The 17,332-nt window shown below is 49.0% G+C and overlaps 1 protein-coding gene across 2 annotated transcripts in view; it reads left to right on the plus strand.

The window, feature by feature from the left end:
* The window catches only part of CAPN9 (calpain 9), a 43,295-nt gene extending 31,620 nt beyond the window's left edge, over window positions 1-11,675 (plus strand). For both annotated transcript variants that reach the window (XM_062211369.1, XM_062211370.1), the window contains 8 exons: window positions 496-576; window positions 2,675-2,732; window positions 4,539-4,603; window positions 5,100-5,168; window positions 5,425-5,503; window positions 7,033-7,149; window positions 10,367-10,425; window positions 11,595-11,675. In XM_062211369.1, the coding sequence (XP_062067353.1) occupies window positions 496-576; window positions 2,675-2,732; window positions 4,539-4,603; window positions 5,100-5,168; window positions 5,425-5,503; window positions 7,033-7,149; window positions 10,367-10,425; window positions 11,595-11,621 (555 nt within the window). In that variant the 3' untranslated portion in view covers window positions 11,622-11,675. The remainder of the gene's footprint in view (window positions 1-495; window positions 577-2,674; window positions 2,733-4,538; window positions 4,604-5,099; window positions 5,169-5,424; window positions 5,504-7,032; window positions 7,150-10,366; window positions 10,426-11,594) is intronic.
* The last annotated feature ends 5,657 nt before the right edge of the window (window positions 11,676-17,332 follow it).

The raw sequence follows: 17,332 nt of genomic DNA on the forward strand, positions 1-17,332 counted from the left end.
CTTTAACCCTTACAAGGGAAGTGGCCTGGAATAAGCGGGCACTAAGCAGTGTGCTTGTTTGCATGGTGCTGTTTCCTAGCCTGCTCAAGCTACCTGGTATAAACCCACCGCTCTGCCATGCCCAACAGAGCTCCTTCTGTGCTGGATAGCCAGGGCGCTGCCTGCCTCACGCATCACTAAGAAAAGCCAGCCAGATCTTTCAGCTTCATTTGCCGGAATTTTGCCTTTGGACATCTGCAAAGCAGGAGGGCTCAGTGAGTCACAAAGTCCTTCCAGACTCACATTCTAAAGAACCCTCCCAAGGAGTGAAGGCTGCCACTCCCCATGCTGCAGGCAGCGGCCCAGTGGCTGGGCATGGGAGGGCTCCACTTCTCCCTCAGGGGCCGTGCTATCTCCAGCCAGCAGTTTTTTTGCCCCCTGCTATTTCTTTGGGAAAGCTGATGTCACTCCCTTTTTTGTGGGTTCTTTCACGCAAGACCCTTTGATTATTTTCAGCTTCCAAAGCCAACTCCGCCTGGCCAAGAGACGGAAGAGGAGCAGCAGTTCCGGGCCCTGTTTGAGCAAGTTGCTGGCGAGGTAAGACACCTCCAGGCCTGGTCTCCCCCTCGGGCTGCTGGCCTGGGCCTGGCTTCCCAGCAGAGGTCGGGACCTATCAGCAATGCCTCCTGGAGGTGAGCTAGGGCTGGCTGCCAAGTGACACCAGGCCAGGTCACTCAATACCTAAAGCCTGCCTTGTCCACAACATGTCGGATACCAGTCTGCCTCTGTTGATGGGACGAGAGAGTCCAAAGGGCTCAGAACTTTCTTTGAGAGGCTGGAGAAAACCTTGAAGAGGGGCCTTTGAGCTCTGTCCAGAAATCATTGCCATCAGGATGCTCTGGACTCTGGTTCAAGACAGTGAGGACCACCATTAAACTGCAAATGCAGTGCGTCTCTCCCGCTTCCTGCCCTTGGTCCCTCACCCCCTTCCAAGCCTTCTCAACTGCTCAGCTTTCATGATGGGGGCCTTGAGGAGAGACTCCCACAATTTAGGGTCTTCCTGCTTTGAGTGTGTTACCGGAGAAATTGCAGGGTTCTTGTCTTCGCGCAAGAAAGAATTCAGGCGTGAGACAGAGAGTAGTGGGAGGTAAAACAGCAAGGTTTATTAGGAAGGAACATCTGTAAGGACGGATGGGCACCTCTCCAGACAGAGCCTGAGAGACTCGGGGGGTGGGGGAAGGAGGGAGGTTTGAGTGGAGAGGTTACACCTGACCAGGCCAGGCGGGCAGCTCAGCAAAGATGCAGAGAGCTGAGCGCACCGTCCAGTTGAGGCTGGGGGTTTTTAAGGAGATGGGTCTTGCTTCCCCACCTCTGCTCCTCTTGGAACAAAGGGCTTTTTGGATGTAAATAGAAAAACTTCTCTTGAAGGTCTGAAACAAAGGACTTTATGGATGCAAATGTTATCAGACCTGAGGAAGGGAGCAGGGTGTTTGACATGCAGATACTGGGCTGCACCTGGGAGATTGTGGAAGATTTATCAGGCAGGAAGCAGGAGGGGTGAGGGCCTCCACCTGGCAGGATGCGAAATCTGGGCTTCCCCTGAAACATTGTTAGGATGACTTTGAGATGCAGATGCATATAGATGTCTTCTCTTTAGGCCTGTCACACACACATAAGCTCATAACTGACTTCCTACCTAACAAGTGGAGTGACGAGGTCTTACTCCTAGAAACTGCCCCTTCTTTTTTTTTTTTTTTTTTTTTTTTTTTTTTAAGATTTACTTATTTTACTTGAAAGTCAGAGTTACAGAGAGGCAGAGGCAGAGAGAGAGAGAGAGGTCTTCCGTCCGCTGGTTCATTCCCCAAATGGCAGCAACAGCCAGAGCTGGGCCGATCCAAAGCCAAGAGCCAAAGTTTCTTCCAGGTCTCCCACACGGGTGCAGGGGCCCAAGGACATGGGCCATCTTTCACCGCTTTCCCAGGCCATAGCAGAGGGCCGGATTGGAAGTGGAGCAGCCAGGACTTAAACTAGTGCCCTTATGGGATGCCGGCACTGCAGGCAGCGGCTTTACCTGTTATGCCACAGCGCCTGCCTGAAACTGCCCCTTCTAACAGTTGAATTCACGTCAAGGTGCTAATGGCTATATTAGCTCCTCCATCTCTGCCCAAGGCTCCTGAATTATGCAAAGGGCTTCCTGGAGGGGTGAAACCTACACCTGGGAGATAAATCTCAGACAACAGCCCCTTGGGCCCTGCAATAATCAAGCAGGACAGGGAGACTTGGTGACCACTGGATCAACACTTGCTGGCCACGGCTGAACGTTCCAAGCCCCCGTTGCCCAGGTGCGGGAGCTTCAGGGACAGAGTGACATAACACGGGGGGCTGAGCACCTGGACAAAAGGAACCCTAGAGCAGTGACATCAAACTCCCTTGCACATGAAATTCACCTGGGTGTCCTGGAGAACCGCAGACTCGGCTTCAGTGGGGCTGGGTGGGGCCCCGTTTCTAGCAGCTTCTGGAGCTGGGGAAGCAAGCAACCGCCTTAGGGTGATGATTCTGAAATTCACCCCCTCTTGGAAGAATGTTTCTTGTCCTCAGGAAAGTTGGGCAAGCTCGGAACTGATAGAAACTAACCCTAACTAGGGGTTAGTTTCTAGTAAGGGGCCATAACAAGCACCTGTCTCCATCTCCACAGGACATGGAAGTGACAGCAGAGGAACTTGAATATGTTTTAAATGCTGTGCTGGAAAAAAGTAAGTGCTGCCCCACCAAGAGCCCCCAGCCCCTGTGGAGGGAGTGACATTGGCTGGGTTCCCTCTAGCTCCATGAGTCTCGCTGCTCCTCAGAGCCCCAGACCCGCTTTCCAGGGCTGACTTCCAGGGGGACTTCAAACACAGCTTTCACTGTTGATTTCCTGATTACAAAAATGATGTGGGTTTATGGTCTAGATTTCAAAATACAGAAAAGCCTAATGATAAAGATAAAAATCACCACACTCTCACCACCCAGAAATAGCCATGTGTGCATGTCTATGCCTGTGTGGGTCTGTGTGTGGAGGTACATGTATGTAATCTCTGTGTGTGCCATGGGTGCAGAATCTGTTTCAGATCATTTTCATTACCCTACATCCATTCATCATCACCCTCCATTTTCCCCATCTTCCTCCTCACTCCTAGAAACCACTAATCTATTCTGTTTTTATAACTTTATGTATTCTTACAAGTTTCATATAAAAGGAAGCACACAATAGATTTTCAAGGTTCATTAATGCTATAGCATATATCAGCACTTTACTTTTTTATAGCCAGGTAATATTCCATCGTATGGGTGGACCCCATTTTATTTATTCATTGCTCGGTTAATGGACATTTGAGTTGTTGCCAGTTTTTTGTTTTCACGAATAATACTGCTGGGAACATCTGTGAGCAAGTTTTTTGGGTGGGCATTTGTTTTCATTTCTCTTGAGTATATCATTCAGAGAATGACTGAGTCCACTCTAGAATGGCTGATTACACTGTAGGCTTAAGAATTTAAGGAACTGCCCGACTGTTCTCCAAAGTGACTGTTTCACACTTCTTCTTTTTTTTTTTTTTTTTTTTTTTGACAGGCAGAGTGGACAGTGAGAGAGAGACAGAGAGAAAGGTCTTCCTTTGCCGTTGGTTCACCCTCCAATGGCCGCCGCGGTTGGCGCACTGTGGCCGGCGCACCGCGCTGATCCGATGGCAGGAGCCAGGTGCTTCTCCTGGTCTCCCATGGGGTGCAGGGCCCAAGCACTTGGGTCATCCTCCACTGCCTTCCCGGGCCACAGCAGAGAGCTGGCCTGGAAGAGGGGCAACCGGGACAGAATCCGGCGCCCCGACCGGGACTAGAACCCGGTGTGCCGGCGCCGCAAGGCGGAGGATTAGGCTGTTGAGCCACGGCGCCGGCTTTGTTTCACACTTCTGCCAGCAGTGCATGTGTGTCCAGATTTCTGCCACAATTGTAAGTCCTGCCTTTAAACTTCACTTTTGCAAGTATTTTCCCAAGTCATTAAATGTGCTTTGAAAACATGGTTCATCAGGACTATGTAATATTCCAGCATATGGGCATAGAGTAATTTATTGACCATACCCTTCTATTGGTCATTTACATTATTTCTAAGCTTTTGCCATTATAACTAACCTGATGGTAAAAATACTCATGTCATTCCGTACTTTTAAAATTTTTATTGACACATAATGATTGCACATACTTATAGAATACAGTGCTATTTTAATACATGTACAATGAGATCACGTTAGGGTAATTGATATATCCATACTTCAAACATCTATCGTTTCTCTGTTGCTCAGGATTCTTAAAACCAGAACAAATGCATGAAATAGTATTCTCATTTTAAGGCTTTCTTCACGTTCAGCAAAGTTGCTTTTTGAAAGGTCACGTCACCTACTCTTACTGACGTCATAAGAAAATGCCCACCTCGTGGCCCCCGTCTGCTTGGATCTAGATACACTGTTGGGCTCTCAGCAGAGTTGTCTGATCAGGGGTCAAATGAGTGAAGCTTCCTTGTGTGATTTCAGAGAAGGACATCAAAGCCAAGAAGCTGAGCCTGATCTCCTGCAAAAACATCATTTCCCTCATGGATGTATCCTTCCGAATCCTTGAGCGGAAGTAGCTACTGATCCCGGGCTACTGCTTCTGCGTCGTGCACTTTCTGGGGCTGTGACATCCTGAAACAAGATGTCTCTGTGTCTTCACACAGTGCACGAAGACCTGGCGAGCCCCGGGCTAGAATCGGGTCAGATCCAGGAGGCACAGGACTGTCCAGTGGGAGGAGGGTTTGTGAAGGAACTTGGGGATCTTGTGGCAACATGGGAGTCCCCTCCGTGGGAACCAAGCATTTTGGTTTTGCATTTTTTCGAACTTTCACGCACCACCCCCTGTCACCCCTGCCATCCTTTTTCAGGGTTCATGGTTCAGTCTTGATGTCCACATCCCCAGGGGCCCCGATCTGAGTCACTCATGCTGCCTGGAGCAGTGCCCTACACGACCCCCCCCCCCCTTCCCTGGGCCCAGAGCTGAGGTCCCTCAAGGAGTCCCAGGCTGAAACGCCGCCTACCCCCTTAACCTACCTGGCTCAGAGCAGCGGCAATGGGAAGCTGGAGTTCGATGAATTCAAAGTGTTCTGGAACAAGCTGAAGCAGTGGATTGTGAGTTACCCATTGCAGAGCCTGGCCTGGAAGGGGAGAAGGGAAGACATCATGTACTCCCAGTGCTAATGGAAGCACCACACTGCTTCCTCCCCAAATAAAAAGGAAGAGGGCACAGCCTGACCATTGCCTTGGCGGCCCCCGGGGGTGGTGGGGGGTCTGTCCTCTTGGGCAGGCTGGCTCTCACCCCGTCACTGCCATCGATGTCACCCTTGGGGTGCTCTTGTTCTCAGTGCTTCTGCTCTCCTCCGTGCAGGATCTGTTCCTTCGGTTTGATGCTGACAGATCGGGCACCATGTCCTCCTACGAGCTGCGGACTGCCCTGAAAGCTGCAGGTGAGGGTCATCTGGGCCCTGAAGGCAGGGGCCGGCGGAGGCTCACGTGTGGTTCCCTCCCAGAGAGACCACACTTCTGGAAATGCTTCCAACTTGGTGGTCCTACCAAGAGGTCGAATGCACGCAGCGAGGACCACCCGGGGTCCTTGCTACAGAGAAGGGCCAAGTTGAGTTATAATTGTGGAATGCGCCACAGCTGAAAAGGGTGCCTGGTTTTCTTAGGGGCTGGAGGGATGAGCAGGGGAGGCAGTCTGCTTTTTTTCTTTTTTTATTTTAGATATATTTACTTACTTGAGTGGCAGAATTACAGACAGAGCGAGGGAGAGACAGAGAGAGAGGTCTTCCATCTACTGGTTCACTCCCTGATTGGCCACAATGGCCAGAGCTGGGCCAATCCAAAGCCAGGAGCCAGGAGCTTCCCTCTGGGTCTCCCATATGGGTGCAGGGGCCCAAGGACTTGGGCCATCTTCTACTGCTTTCCCAGACCATCAGCAGGGAGCTGGATTGGAAGTGGAGCAGCCAGGACTTGAACCAGTGCCCATATGGGATTCCGGCACCAAAGGCAGATGCTTAACCTACTATGCCACAGCACCGGCCCCAGGGACATTCTTTAGAAAGGAGGGACACGACCATGTCTTTCCTGTCCTCACTTGGTGTGGAGGAGGGGTTGTCTCCCCCCTTCTCCTTCATCCCCCTGAGGGACAGATGCTAAGATTCTGGCCAAGACCAACAACCAGCCCCACTGTGCTCCAGTCTGCCTGGGCTCTTCCTGTGGCTGGAACTGGGAAGAAGAGGCAAGGAAGCCCTGGTTATACTTCTCACCAATCCTGTGAATGCTTCCTGGGAAGGTTGCTCCTAAGAGCCCTGAGTAGAAATCAAAGTACTAAATAGAAGATCTTGAAGGAACTCATCTGACAAATGAGGAAGACAAAGTGCAGCGAGGTGAAGCCGAGGGTTCACAACTAGAGCAGCACCCGGCCTCAAACCCAGGCCTCCTGGCCCCAGCCCAACACTCTCACTCCTCTGGGGACTTGAGCCCGTAGGGCAGTGTCCTCCGCTGTGGGCAGCAGTATCCCCTCAGAAACACATTTCTGGGGCCCCCAACTCCTTCGAGTTCAAATATCCTTGAGAAACTGACTTGGTGCAGGTGCCACAGCTGGAATCCTCCAAGGCCCAGAAGGGGGCTCAGACCCAGAACAGGAGGGGAGGTGGCACAGGAGTGAGGGTGGGACTCTCACAGCATCCGGCATCAGGTTCCCCCAGAGGAAGCTTCCCTTCCCATAGCAAGACCCTGTGCGGGACGTTGGCAGCAAAATCCAGACCGCGCATTCATGAAACTTGGGCGCTGTTCAAGTACACCTGCCTGTGAGCTCCCCTGCGCTCCAGGGTAGACACACACCCTCACACGGCGTCCAGACCCAGCACAGGGGCCCACCGGGTCTGGGCACTCACGCTTTGCTGGCTGGGACACGGACTCCCTTTCGTCAGAATGGCAGGGCCCAGGTCTCCTCATCCTGTCCCCTCCCCAGGCTTCCAGCTGGGCAGTCACCTCCTGCAGCTGGTCGTCCTCCGGTACACAGACGAGGAGCTCCAGCTGGACTTCGATGACTTCCTCAACTGCCTGGTCCGGCTGGAGAACGCGAGCCGTGAGTGTCCCCGGGCCCCAGGGAGAGCTCGCGGCAGGGTGCCTTCCATCACCTCCCAAGAGCATCTGGGAAAGAGCCTGGCAAAAATTACAGCAAGGACAGAGCACAGAGAGGCGTCATCTGCGAGTGTGGGGTTGGCCGAGGGGCAGAGCGTGCGTGTCGTCTCTGCGACCCGTTCTTCATACGTGGGAACTTCAGAACCTTCAAACACAAGGGAATTAAGAGATAAGTTTGTTTGCGTGCAACTTGAAATCTATGCATAGGTTCTTCATAATACTCATTTTCTAGGAATCCCTCGTATGCACGGATTTCAAATTTTTTGCACCAAAATAAAGTTATCTTTTAATTCCATTTTTCTATTACCTTTTGAAGTCCCTTCACACATGCACGTTCTCTCTGCAGAGGATTGCAGGTGGGTGGTGTTTGTGTTTCACATGTGAGCCAAGGTCAAATCCCATCACAGGCTGTGGAAGCAGCAGATTCCCAGTCTCTCCTTCCCTCCCTGCCTTCTCTCTACCTCTGTAAGCCCTAGACATTGACCCACTTATCTCCAGCAAGATCTGTGATATCTACAACAGAGAGAGAATAGGTGCGGGTGCTCTTTGGAGTTTGTGTTTTTAATCCTCATATCTGCCAGACCCAAACAGGGCGCTTGAAAGACGCGAGTGAGTGTGCCCAGAGCTTGTCACTCAGCCCCAGGGAGATTACCAGTCTTGCCATCTGTGTAGGGGCAAAGGAACCTGTGCTTGCTTTAATGCTCTGGTAGTGCCACTTTGAAAGTCTTCTTAAGTTTTGAGCTAGGGGCCTTGCATTTCCACTGGACACCGGACCCTATAAATTGGTAACAAGTCCTGCTGGGGATTTCCTAAAATCTGATAGGCAACTTCAAGGCGCTTGGTAAAGCAAAGCAGGGCCTGTGATCCTTGACAACGCAGTGTAACCATGTGAGAACTCCCTGGAATTCTTTGGTGACCAAACACTGTGATGACTGGCTCGAAGCATGTCTCCACTAGACTGTCAGCTTTGGGAGAGTCATGGGCAGTCAGTGAGTACATGTTGACCAACACGTGATGGACCAGAGAGGTAAGCAGACCCCCAAAGGGATTTGCCTGTCAACCCAGAAGGCTGGGCTTTCTCCAAGTATCTGCTAGCAGCTGGCCAGAGTTGCATTCTCGAAAGACCTCCCCTGACAGAGAATCATTTGGCTGTATCAAGTGGTCAAAGCAGATCCTAGCAATGAGATTTGAAAGCTCTTTTGTCAACTACTCTTACCCTTTCTTATTTTTTAAGCTTTATTTATGTATTTGAAAGGCAGAATTGCAGAGACAGAGAGAGAGAGAGAGGGAGGGAGGAAGAGCTAGGTCTTCCATCCACTGGTTCACTCCCCAAATGGCCACAACAGCCAGAGCTGGGCCGATGCAAAGTCACAAGCCAGGAGCCTCCTCTTGGTCTCCCTCATTGGGCGCAGGGGCCCATGCATATGGGCCATCCCCCAGCCCTCCAAGGCCATCAGCATGGAACTGGGTCAGAAGTGGAGCAGCCAGAATTGAACCAGCACCCATATGGGATGCCGGTGCCGCAGGAGCTGGTTTTACCCACTATGCCGCGGCGCTGGCCCCAACTCCTTCCTTTTCTAAATCTCCTCAGGTCTAATTGTTGCCAGCACTGGGGTGTTCAGGTTGTGCTCTTGATGGAAAAAATATTAGGGAGAATATTAACTCATTCTGTTCTGGAATCCTCATACCACAGTTCTGGATTCACCCACAGAACTTTTCAAACTGCCGAGGCTGCTGGGGTGATTAAGACACTGTGGGGACACCCACATCCCACACTGGAGTGCCCGGGTTCCCGTGTGGCTCTGTGTCCACTCCCAGCTTCCTGCTAGTGCAGTGATGGCTCGAGTACTTGGGTCCCTGCCACCCTCACCTAGATCCAGATTGAGTTCTGGGATCCTGGCTTCAGGTTGGCTGAGCTCCAGCTTTTGCAGGCGTTTGGGGAGTGAACCAGTGGATGGGAGATTTCTGTCTGTCTGTTTCTCTCTCTCTCTCTCGCTCTCTCTCTCTCTCTCTCTCTGTGTGTGTGTGTGTGTTCTCCTTGAGATTCAAATGAGTGAAATAAATAAAATGTTTTAAACTACCAAGAAATTTTCAATCACCCACTGAAATACAAATAATAATAATTTCCCATGAGCCCCATGGGCTCCACAGCAGCGCCTCCCCAATGCTGCTACACGTTGCAGTTTTAAGTGTGCGCTGTGACGATGAGGCTGAGGGCACAGTGCTTGAGTCAGAGGTGGCAGACAGCATCAGGATTCTGAAAGACTCCCAGGGGGCTTCAGAGCTCCACACCCAGCCTCGGGAACTGTCCACTCACTCACTGGTTTTGTTTCCCCCACCCTGGAGCATTTAGTAACAACGCTCAGAAATTCTGTGCTTCCGTCTGTAAGTATCTTGAACTGCTGCTTGTTTTAGCAGAATTGTCACGTCATTCGCACAGCTAACAAAGTTCCCAGGAACTCCTCAGCGTCATCCAGTGCCCAGTCAAGGTCGTCCTCTTCCAGCTTAGTGGTTGACTCGGGATCCAAACTAGGTCCACTCACTGCGTGTGGCCCTCAGGTCTCGGTTGTTTTAGGACAGCCCGCCTCCCCCTTCCTGATGTGCTCTTGATTGGCAGGTGGAGCCAGGGGTGGTTGGCTCCACCTCTTCCTAAGCAGGCTGAGGCCCAGAGAGGAAAGGACTTTGTCCAGCTTACCTGAGGCATAGACCTCGTGCCCAGCTCGGCCCTGGCCCCCTCCTCACCTGGCTCATCCACAGCCCCTTCCCCACAGGGACTCCTGGAGAGACACTGAACTGCGCTTAGTCTCCTGCAGAACTTGATGTGCGCGTGCTTTTCTCTGGGGTCTGTGCGTTCCCAGGGACCTGTTACACCGAGAGGTTAAGACTGGGGAGATGCGTGGCCCCGGGAGCTGGGACACTGAGTGGCGCACTGCTGGTGACAGCTCGGCTACCACTCCCGGGACCACCGGCTCCCGCAGGACAGCAAGAGGCTTCCCCCGGGAAGATAACTGTCCGGCCTGCCTCTCTGGAACAATCCCTGTTTGCCACCAGAGGGAGCAGCTCCCTCGCAGGCTCCACAGAAAGGCCCTTTGGTCACTGGGCAACAAACCTGACCAAGGAATTTTGTCTACAACGATGCCTTCTCGTGTCTGTCCTCCCAGGGGTGTTCCAGGCTCTCAGTACGAAGAGCAAGGAGTTCATTCATCTCAACATAAACGAGGTATGGCCAAGCCAGACCTGCCGTGCAGGGACCTTGCCAGGGCCCGGCAGAGTCCACCCTGCACAAATGTTTGCTGAGTGCGTGGGTTCGTGTGTGGGAAAACACTTAGCTGTGGGGGTGATCCCAATAATGAAATAGCTGATGCTGTGGTGGTGTTATGCATAATCACTCCAATAATCCTGAGAGCGAAGCACCCTGGTATCCCTATTTCACAGAGCTGGAAACTGAGGCATAGACAAATCAAATCAGTTGGGTTCCTCAGCCTGCCTGCTTTCTGGCTTCCAACTTGCTCACTCCCCTTGCTCATGTTGCCCTGTGGTTCCCGCAGTGTGTGTGTGTGCACGTGTGCACCGGAACCCTGAGAAATGCCAGTGATGATGGTGGGGCTGGGAGAGTGTGGGTCAGAGTCCCAGAGCCGTGGAGGAAGGACTTCAGTGCCAGGGGATTTCAGTGGTCCTCTCTCCTGCCACTCAGAGTGTGGTCTGTGGGCCAGCTGCCTGGGCATCACCTCGGGGAGCTTGTCAGAAGTGCAGAGTCCCAGGTGCTGCCCCAGACCGACTCCATCACGAGCTGGTTTTCACAGGATCCCCAGGCGTTACAGTCTGAGACACTGGGGACACTGTCCCCCAAGGCAGACTGCAGTACTTTCCCTCTGTGATTTCTGTGGTTGGGTTTCCCTTCCCTTTCTGCAAGGACAAGAAGTGAGGAGGAAGTCACACTCTGTCCGCCGGCCACAGAACCTGCTGCTCTTTCTGCAGACCCTCTGTGATGTAGGGTCGCCTTCCTCCCACCCCCGCCCGGTGAGGCCGCCCCGCGCCAGGGAAGAACGGTTTCTGCCCACAGTGCCCCAGCGAGGCTGTCCTGTTGACAAGGAGAAAGCAGTTCCACCTCTCTCTGTCCCACCCTCTGTGCTTCACTCAGAAAGGATCTCTGGACAATTTCAAGTGAGGAAAATTCATTTACTACACACACACACACACACACAGAGCTTCCTGTTGCAGTAGGAATCCAGGCTTGTAGCGAAAATGACCAAAGAGCAGAGTTCCTATGGTATAATCAAACTGGGACCACTCCTGTGCCTGGTAAGGGTGTGGAGGAATGAAAGCCCTCATTTCTCTCTCTCTCTCTCTCTCTCCCCCCCCCTCTGTCTCTGTTTCTTTTATTCCTAGTTCATCAACTTGACAATGAACATCTAAGGCTCTCCTGCTGTGGATACAGCCTGCCCAGCTGCGTCTTGGCTTTTGGAGCACGAACTTCAGAACTGTGGCGGCCGCAGAGCTGTCATGTCCAAGGCTCCCCCCCCGCCCCTGCCGTCGACCAGCTCTCCCCTCCCCCACCTTGATCTGGGAAGAATGACACAGATTCAGCTCCATTCTCTGGTTTGCACTACTTCCTTATACGATCACTGCCTTAGGGTAATGGATGGGACTCCTGCCCCTTGCAGCCAGCTAGCATTTCCTCCCTTTGCCCCGCCTACCTTTGCCCACTAATAATTATTCAAAGCTCCAGTGCCTGGAATCCTGGCTTCAACATAGCTTCAATCATCAGATTCAGATAGTCTCTATAAGATGATGTTTTCCTAAACATGCGTGTGCGGAATTGGATGAGAAGGTCAAGGTGTGAGGTCTTAGCTAAGCATTTTCTACATCGCTATGTGTGTCTCCTCATTGGGGCAGACATCAGAGTATTCTAGCCTCTAATACAAGTGGATCAACATGAAAATCTCTACCTCTTCCTCCTCCAAGAGCTGGTGATTAAGACAGTCCATCCAGTCCAGACAGCCTTTGTGTCCAAAGCTTTGCATGAGAAGACAAATGCTTTGTGCCTCACTTTGGTTTTCTGGCACCAAATGGGAACTCTCACTGAATTAGAATAACGGGAAGCAGCATAATAAAATATAGTATAAGTAAATGCTGGGTCTCTCTTCTTGGGACAGGCGAGGTGGAAGATGAGGGCCAGGAGATGACAAGAGGGCTGGTGGGGGAAGGACTGGAATGAAGGGCAAGTTAGAAGTGAAACTTCATAATAACCTGGTCCCCTACTCTGGCTAAAGAAGCTGGGGCACCATGGTTTCTTCCTTCCTTTCCCAACCATTTCCTGGGCTTCCCAGCAGTGAGCACAGGACAGGAGCAGTCCTAGGAGCAGGCCCTGAGGGGGAGCACACCAGGACGGCCACATGCCTGCCACCTCTTATGCTTGCTCTGTGCCCACTCGCATGGGCTCCTGCTGCTGCCATACTGCATGTTAAATGTTGTGACTGTGACCCTGCTCAGAGATGAAACTTGCAGGGGTCCTCGCTGCGGGAGCCCCTTCTCCTACTGTTGTCTCTGCGGCGTGCTTTGAGGTCATTATGTCCACAAGCATAGTCTCTCGCCTGATTTTTCCGGAACTGGAAGGGCACATGCTGGTGTCTGTGAGGAGGGCATCCTGCTTCCCCTTCCAGCTGTGTGTCCCTGGGAAACTTGTTGAAGTCTCGGAGACTTAATTTCCTCAACTCTGCAGGGATCTTGCCGTGAGCAGAAATCACCTGCCACAGTGCTTGACCCAGAATGGACACTCACTACCTAAGGCTCATTCTCTTTTCTCATTCCCTGCAAAAGCCAGTGTTTTTTTAAATACCTGAAAGAGTTAGCTCCTATCAAATGTGTTTGCTTTACCTCTGTTCTTCATTGTGGGAACGTAAGGGTTATAGAAGAATCAGTTCGGAGCTCTCGATGGGGTTAGGTGGACAGTCCCATGATCATGAGTCCAGAACCACGAGGAAGAGTGTGTGTGCAGCTTCCATTTCTGAATTCTATGTTCTGATATGTGATACCCACAAGCCAAGGAAGATGTTTCACATGCATGAGTTTGACTGACTGTAATTAGAGTTATTTTGCAATTTATCATTCAAACCAAAAGCCTTTAGGTGTAATAAGAGTGATGTTAATTATTACAGCAGGAGAGCAGATGTGAACTGGAACTTTCTTTGGAAAATGAGGGTTTATAGCCACCCTGATTACATCCATCATCACCTGCATAACATATGCTTGAGGTGTTGCTACACCCAAAATTCATGCCCTGCTATCTCTAAATTCTGCGTAGTATAAATGAGCTGCCAAGCAACTGATAACATTTCTTATTGCACTAAGATCATGTGAGACACAAAAAGATACCTGGGCACATCAGAGTTGAATTGTTCAAAGGAAAAGAGAAAAAGTGACATGAGAAAAATAACATTATCTACAGGAAGCAACAACAATGCATTCGAAGTGACTTCTCATCAGAAATAATGGATGACAGAGGCAGTCACAAAAAAGGTCAAAAGAAAAACACATTCTGTCAGGAATTTTGTTTTTCCAGCAAAATCACAAAAATGGAGGAATAGAGATATTTTCAGATAAATGAAGCCTGGGCAATTCACTAGGATCATATCTGCTGCTGAAAAAATATGAGGGGATTTCCTTCGGGGTAAAAGGCCCTAGATCATAATGTGAACCTTCAGAAAGAAATAAGCTCTGGAAATGTGTGTAAATGTAAAACGCTGATCATTTTTTCTGGGGACCAGCGCTGTGGCTCAGGGGTTCAGCTGCAACCTGCAGCACCAACGTCCCATATGGGCGCCGGTTTGGGTCCCGGCTGCTCCACTTCTGATACAGCTCCATGCTAATGCACCTGGGGAAGCAGTGGAGGATGGCCCAGGTCCCTGGGCCCTGCACCTACATGGGAGACCCAGCAGAAGATCCTGGCTCCTGGCTTCAGCCAGGCCCAATCCTTACCATTTCAGCCACTTGGGAAGTGAACCAGCAGATGGAAGATCTCTCTCTGTTTCTCCTCTCTCTCTGTCTCTCTCTCTCTAACTCTACCTTTCAAATAAATAAGTACATCTTTTTTCTTAAATATTCATTTATTTACTTGAAAGCCAGAGTCACACAGAGAAAGAAGGAGCAGAGGGGTCAGAGAGAGAGAGAGAGATCTTCCATCCAATGGTTCACTCCCCAGTTGGCCACAACAGCCGGAGCCGTGCTGATTTGAAGCCAGGAGCCAGAAGCTTCTTCTGGGTCTCCCAGGTGGGTGCAGGGGCCCAAGGACTTGGGCCATCTTCTACTGCTTTCCCAGGCCATAACAGAGAGCTGGATCGGAAGTGGAGCAGCCAGGACTCAAACTGGCGCCCATAGGGAATGCTGGCACTAAAGGTGGCGGCTTTACCTGCTACGTCACAGCACCGGCCCCAATAAGTAAATCTTTAAAAGAAAAATAAAAAATTGTTTCTCTTTTATTCTGCTAACTTTGTAAAATATAGGAGATTATGTAAAGCAGTAAATACTTATAGCATTTTATTGTTGGATTTTTAGCAGGCATAGAGATGTATGATAATAGCTCAAAGCAAACAGAGGGAACAAAGTTGTATTGGAGCAATATTTCAATATTTTATTGGAATTAAATCAGTATTTCTTGAAGCAGATGGAATGAATAGGACTTAGTTCCCCAAATTCACACAGACATTTAAACCCCAAAGTCCTATGTTAACAATCAATTAATGCTAATAATTGATTAATTAGGGTTGGCATTTGATTTAATTATGGATGCGAGCAGGTTAGTCCAGTGAGTGTTTGCCCTTGGAAGACAGTTCCCATGAAAGGGTTGGTTATTGCAGCCAAGTTTAACCTCATCTCTTTCTGGGCTTCCTAGATTACCATGTGATCAGTCCTCTGCACACACACATCCACCACTGCCAGCCTCCATCAGATGCCAGACTAATGAGGTCTCCTGACCTTGGACTATGAACCTCCACATTTTAAGCCAAAATATTTTCCTTTCCAAGAAGCTCCTCCTAAGTATTTTAGTTAAAGCGGCAAAAAGCTGACCAATACAGATGGTGACAAATTAACCTACAGAGCAACCACTATGAAAATGTAACTCAAAAATACAGAGCTGAGAAATCAAAACAGTATATTTAATAATTACTTGGCAGGCCAGTGTTAAGCCACCACCTGTGATGCTGGCATCTCATATGAGTGTTGGTCCAAGTTCCAGCTGCTTCACTTCCGAACCAGCTCCTTGCTTGCTAATGCACATAGGAAAACAGTAGCATATATCCCTAATGCTTGGGCCCCTGCCACTCACATGGGAGACCCAGACAGAGTTCCAGGATCTGACTTTGGTTTGGTTCAGCCCTGGCCTTTATGTGCAGTTGAAGAGTGAACCTGCAGATGAAAGATATCTCTCTCGCTTTCTCTCACTTTCTCTCTGTAAACTCTCCCTTTAGAATAAAGAAACCTTTGGGGAAAGAGAGAGAGAGAGAAATTAAACCCAAGAAAGCAAAAGAAAAGAACTAAAGAAAACAGAAGAGTATAGAGAAAATCAAGTAAATAAAAAGTTTGTTCTTAGAAAAGACTAACAAAATTATAAGGTTTTAGCTAATCTGATACAAAAAATAGAAAAGATACAAGCTAACAAAAATCAGGAATGTAAGAGGACATTACTGCCGACCCTTCAGAAATTAGAAAAATTAGTGAATATTATGAACAACACAAACAAACTAGACTTAGATGAAATGGAAAATTCATAGAAGGAAGTAAATTGCCAAAATTGATCAAGAAGAAACTGAGGAGCCTGAATAGACCTGTAACAAGAAAAGAAACTGAAATAATAGTTTGAAAAATCTCCCCATGAACAAAAGCCCAGGCCCAGATAATTCCACTGGTAAATTCCATGTGGTATTTAAGGAAGAAATAATATTAACCTTACAAAGCTACTTTAAAGGAAGAGAAAAGATCTCCATTCATTCTGTGAGGCTCGTAGTGCCCTAAGAAAACCAGAGATAGACAGCAAAAGACACTACAGACCAAAGTCCCCATTTTGCAATAATTCTTACCAAATATTATCAAACAAAATCCAAAAGCACATAGGAAAAATTACACACCCTGAACAAATAAGATTTATCCCAGGAATGCAAGGTTGGTTTAACATCCAAAAATCGATGAGTACAACATGGTAACAGAATAAATGACAAAAACCTCATGATCATCTCAATAGATATAGAAAAAGTATCCAATAATATCCAATACCTTTCATGACTAAAACTCTTTAAAGAAACTAACAATCAATGAAAGATTTCTCAATTTCATAAAGGTCATCATGAAAAACCTATAGCTAACACCGTACTTAATGGTAAAAGATTGGATGCTTCCCCAAAGATCTGAAATAAGGCAAAGTTATCAGTGTTACCACTTCTATTCCACATCTCTAGCAGTTCTATCCAGTGTATCAGGACAATAAAAAAGCAATGGAATGCATACAAATTAGAAAGTAAGAGGTTAATCTGTCTTTATTCACAAGTGTCATGAATCTATATGCAGAAAATCTTGAAGATACTATGTAGAAACTGCACAAAATAGGTACATGAAGAGCAAGACTGTTACATAAAGAACAAAGTACATGTTTGGTTTTAAACTTACCACAAAGCAACAATAATCAAGAGAGTATAGTTTGGGCTTAAGGAAAAAAATACAGATAAATTGAAAAGAATAGAAATCTAGAAATAAACTCTTAAAACTGTTGTCAATTGATTTGTTTACAATTGTGCAAAATTAATTCAATGGGGGAGATGATAGTATTTTTTAACAAATGGTCCTGGAATAACTTGATATCCATATGCAAAAAAATAAAGGGGGACTTAGATTTTATTTCACACTATATACAAAAATCAACTTCAGAGGCCGGTGCTGTGGCATAGCAGGTAAAGCCTCCACCTGCAGTGCCAGCATCCCAAATGGGCACTGGTTTGAGTCCCAGCTGCTCCACTTCTGATCCAGCTCTCTGCTATGGCCTGCAAAAGTAGTAGAAGATGGCCCAGGTCCTTGGACTGCTGCACCTGCATAGGCGACCCGGAAGAAGCTCCTGACTCCTGGCTTCCGATCAGCAC

Source organism: Lepus europaeus, chromosome 14 (assembly GCF_033115175.1).
Source record: "Lepus europaeus isolate LE1 chromosome 14, mLepTim1.pri, whole genome shotgun sequence".
Lineage (NCBI taxonomy): Eukaryota > Metazoa > Chordata > Mammalia > Lagomorpha > Leporidae > Lepus > Lepus europaeus.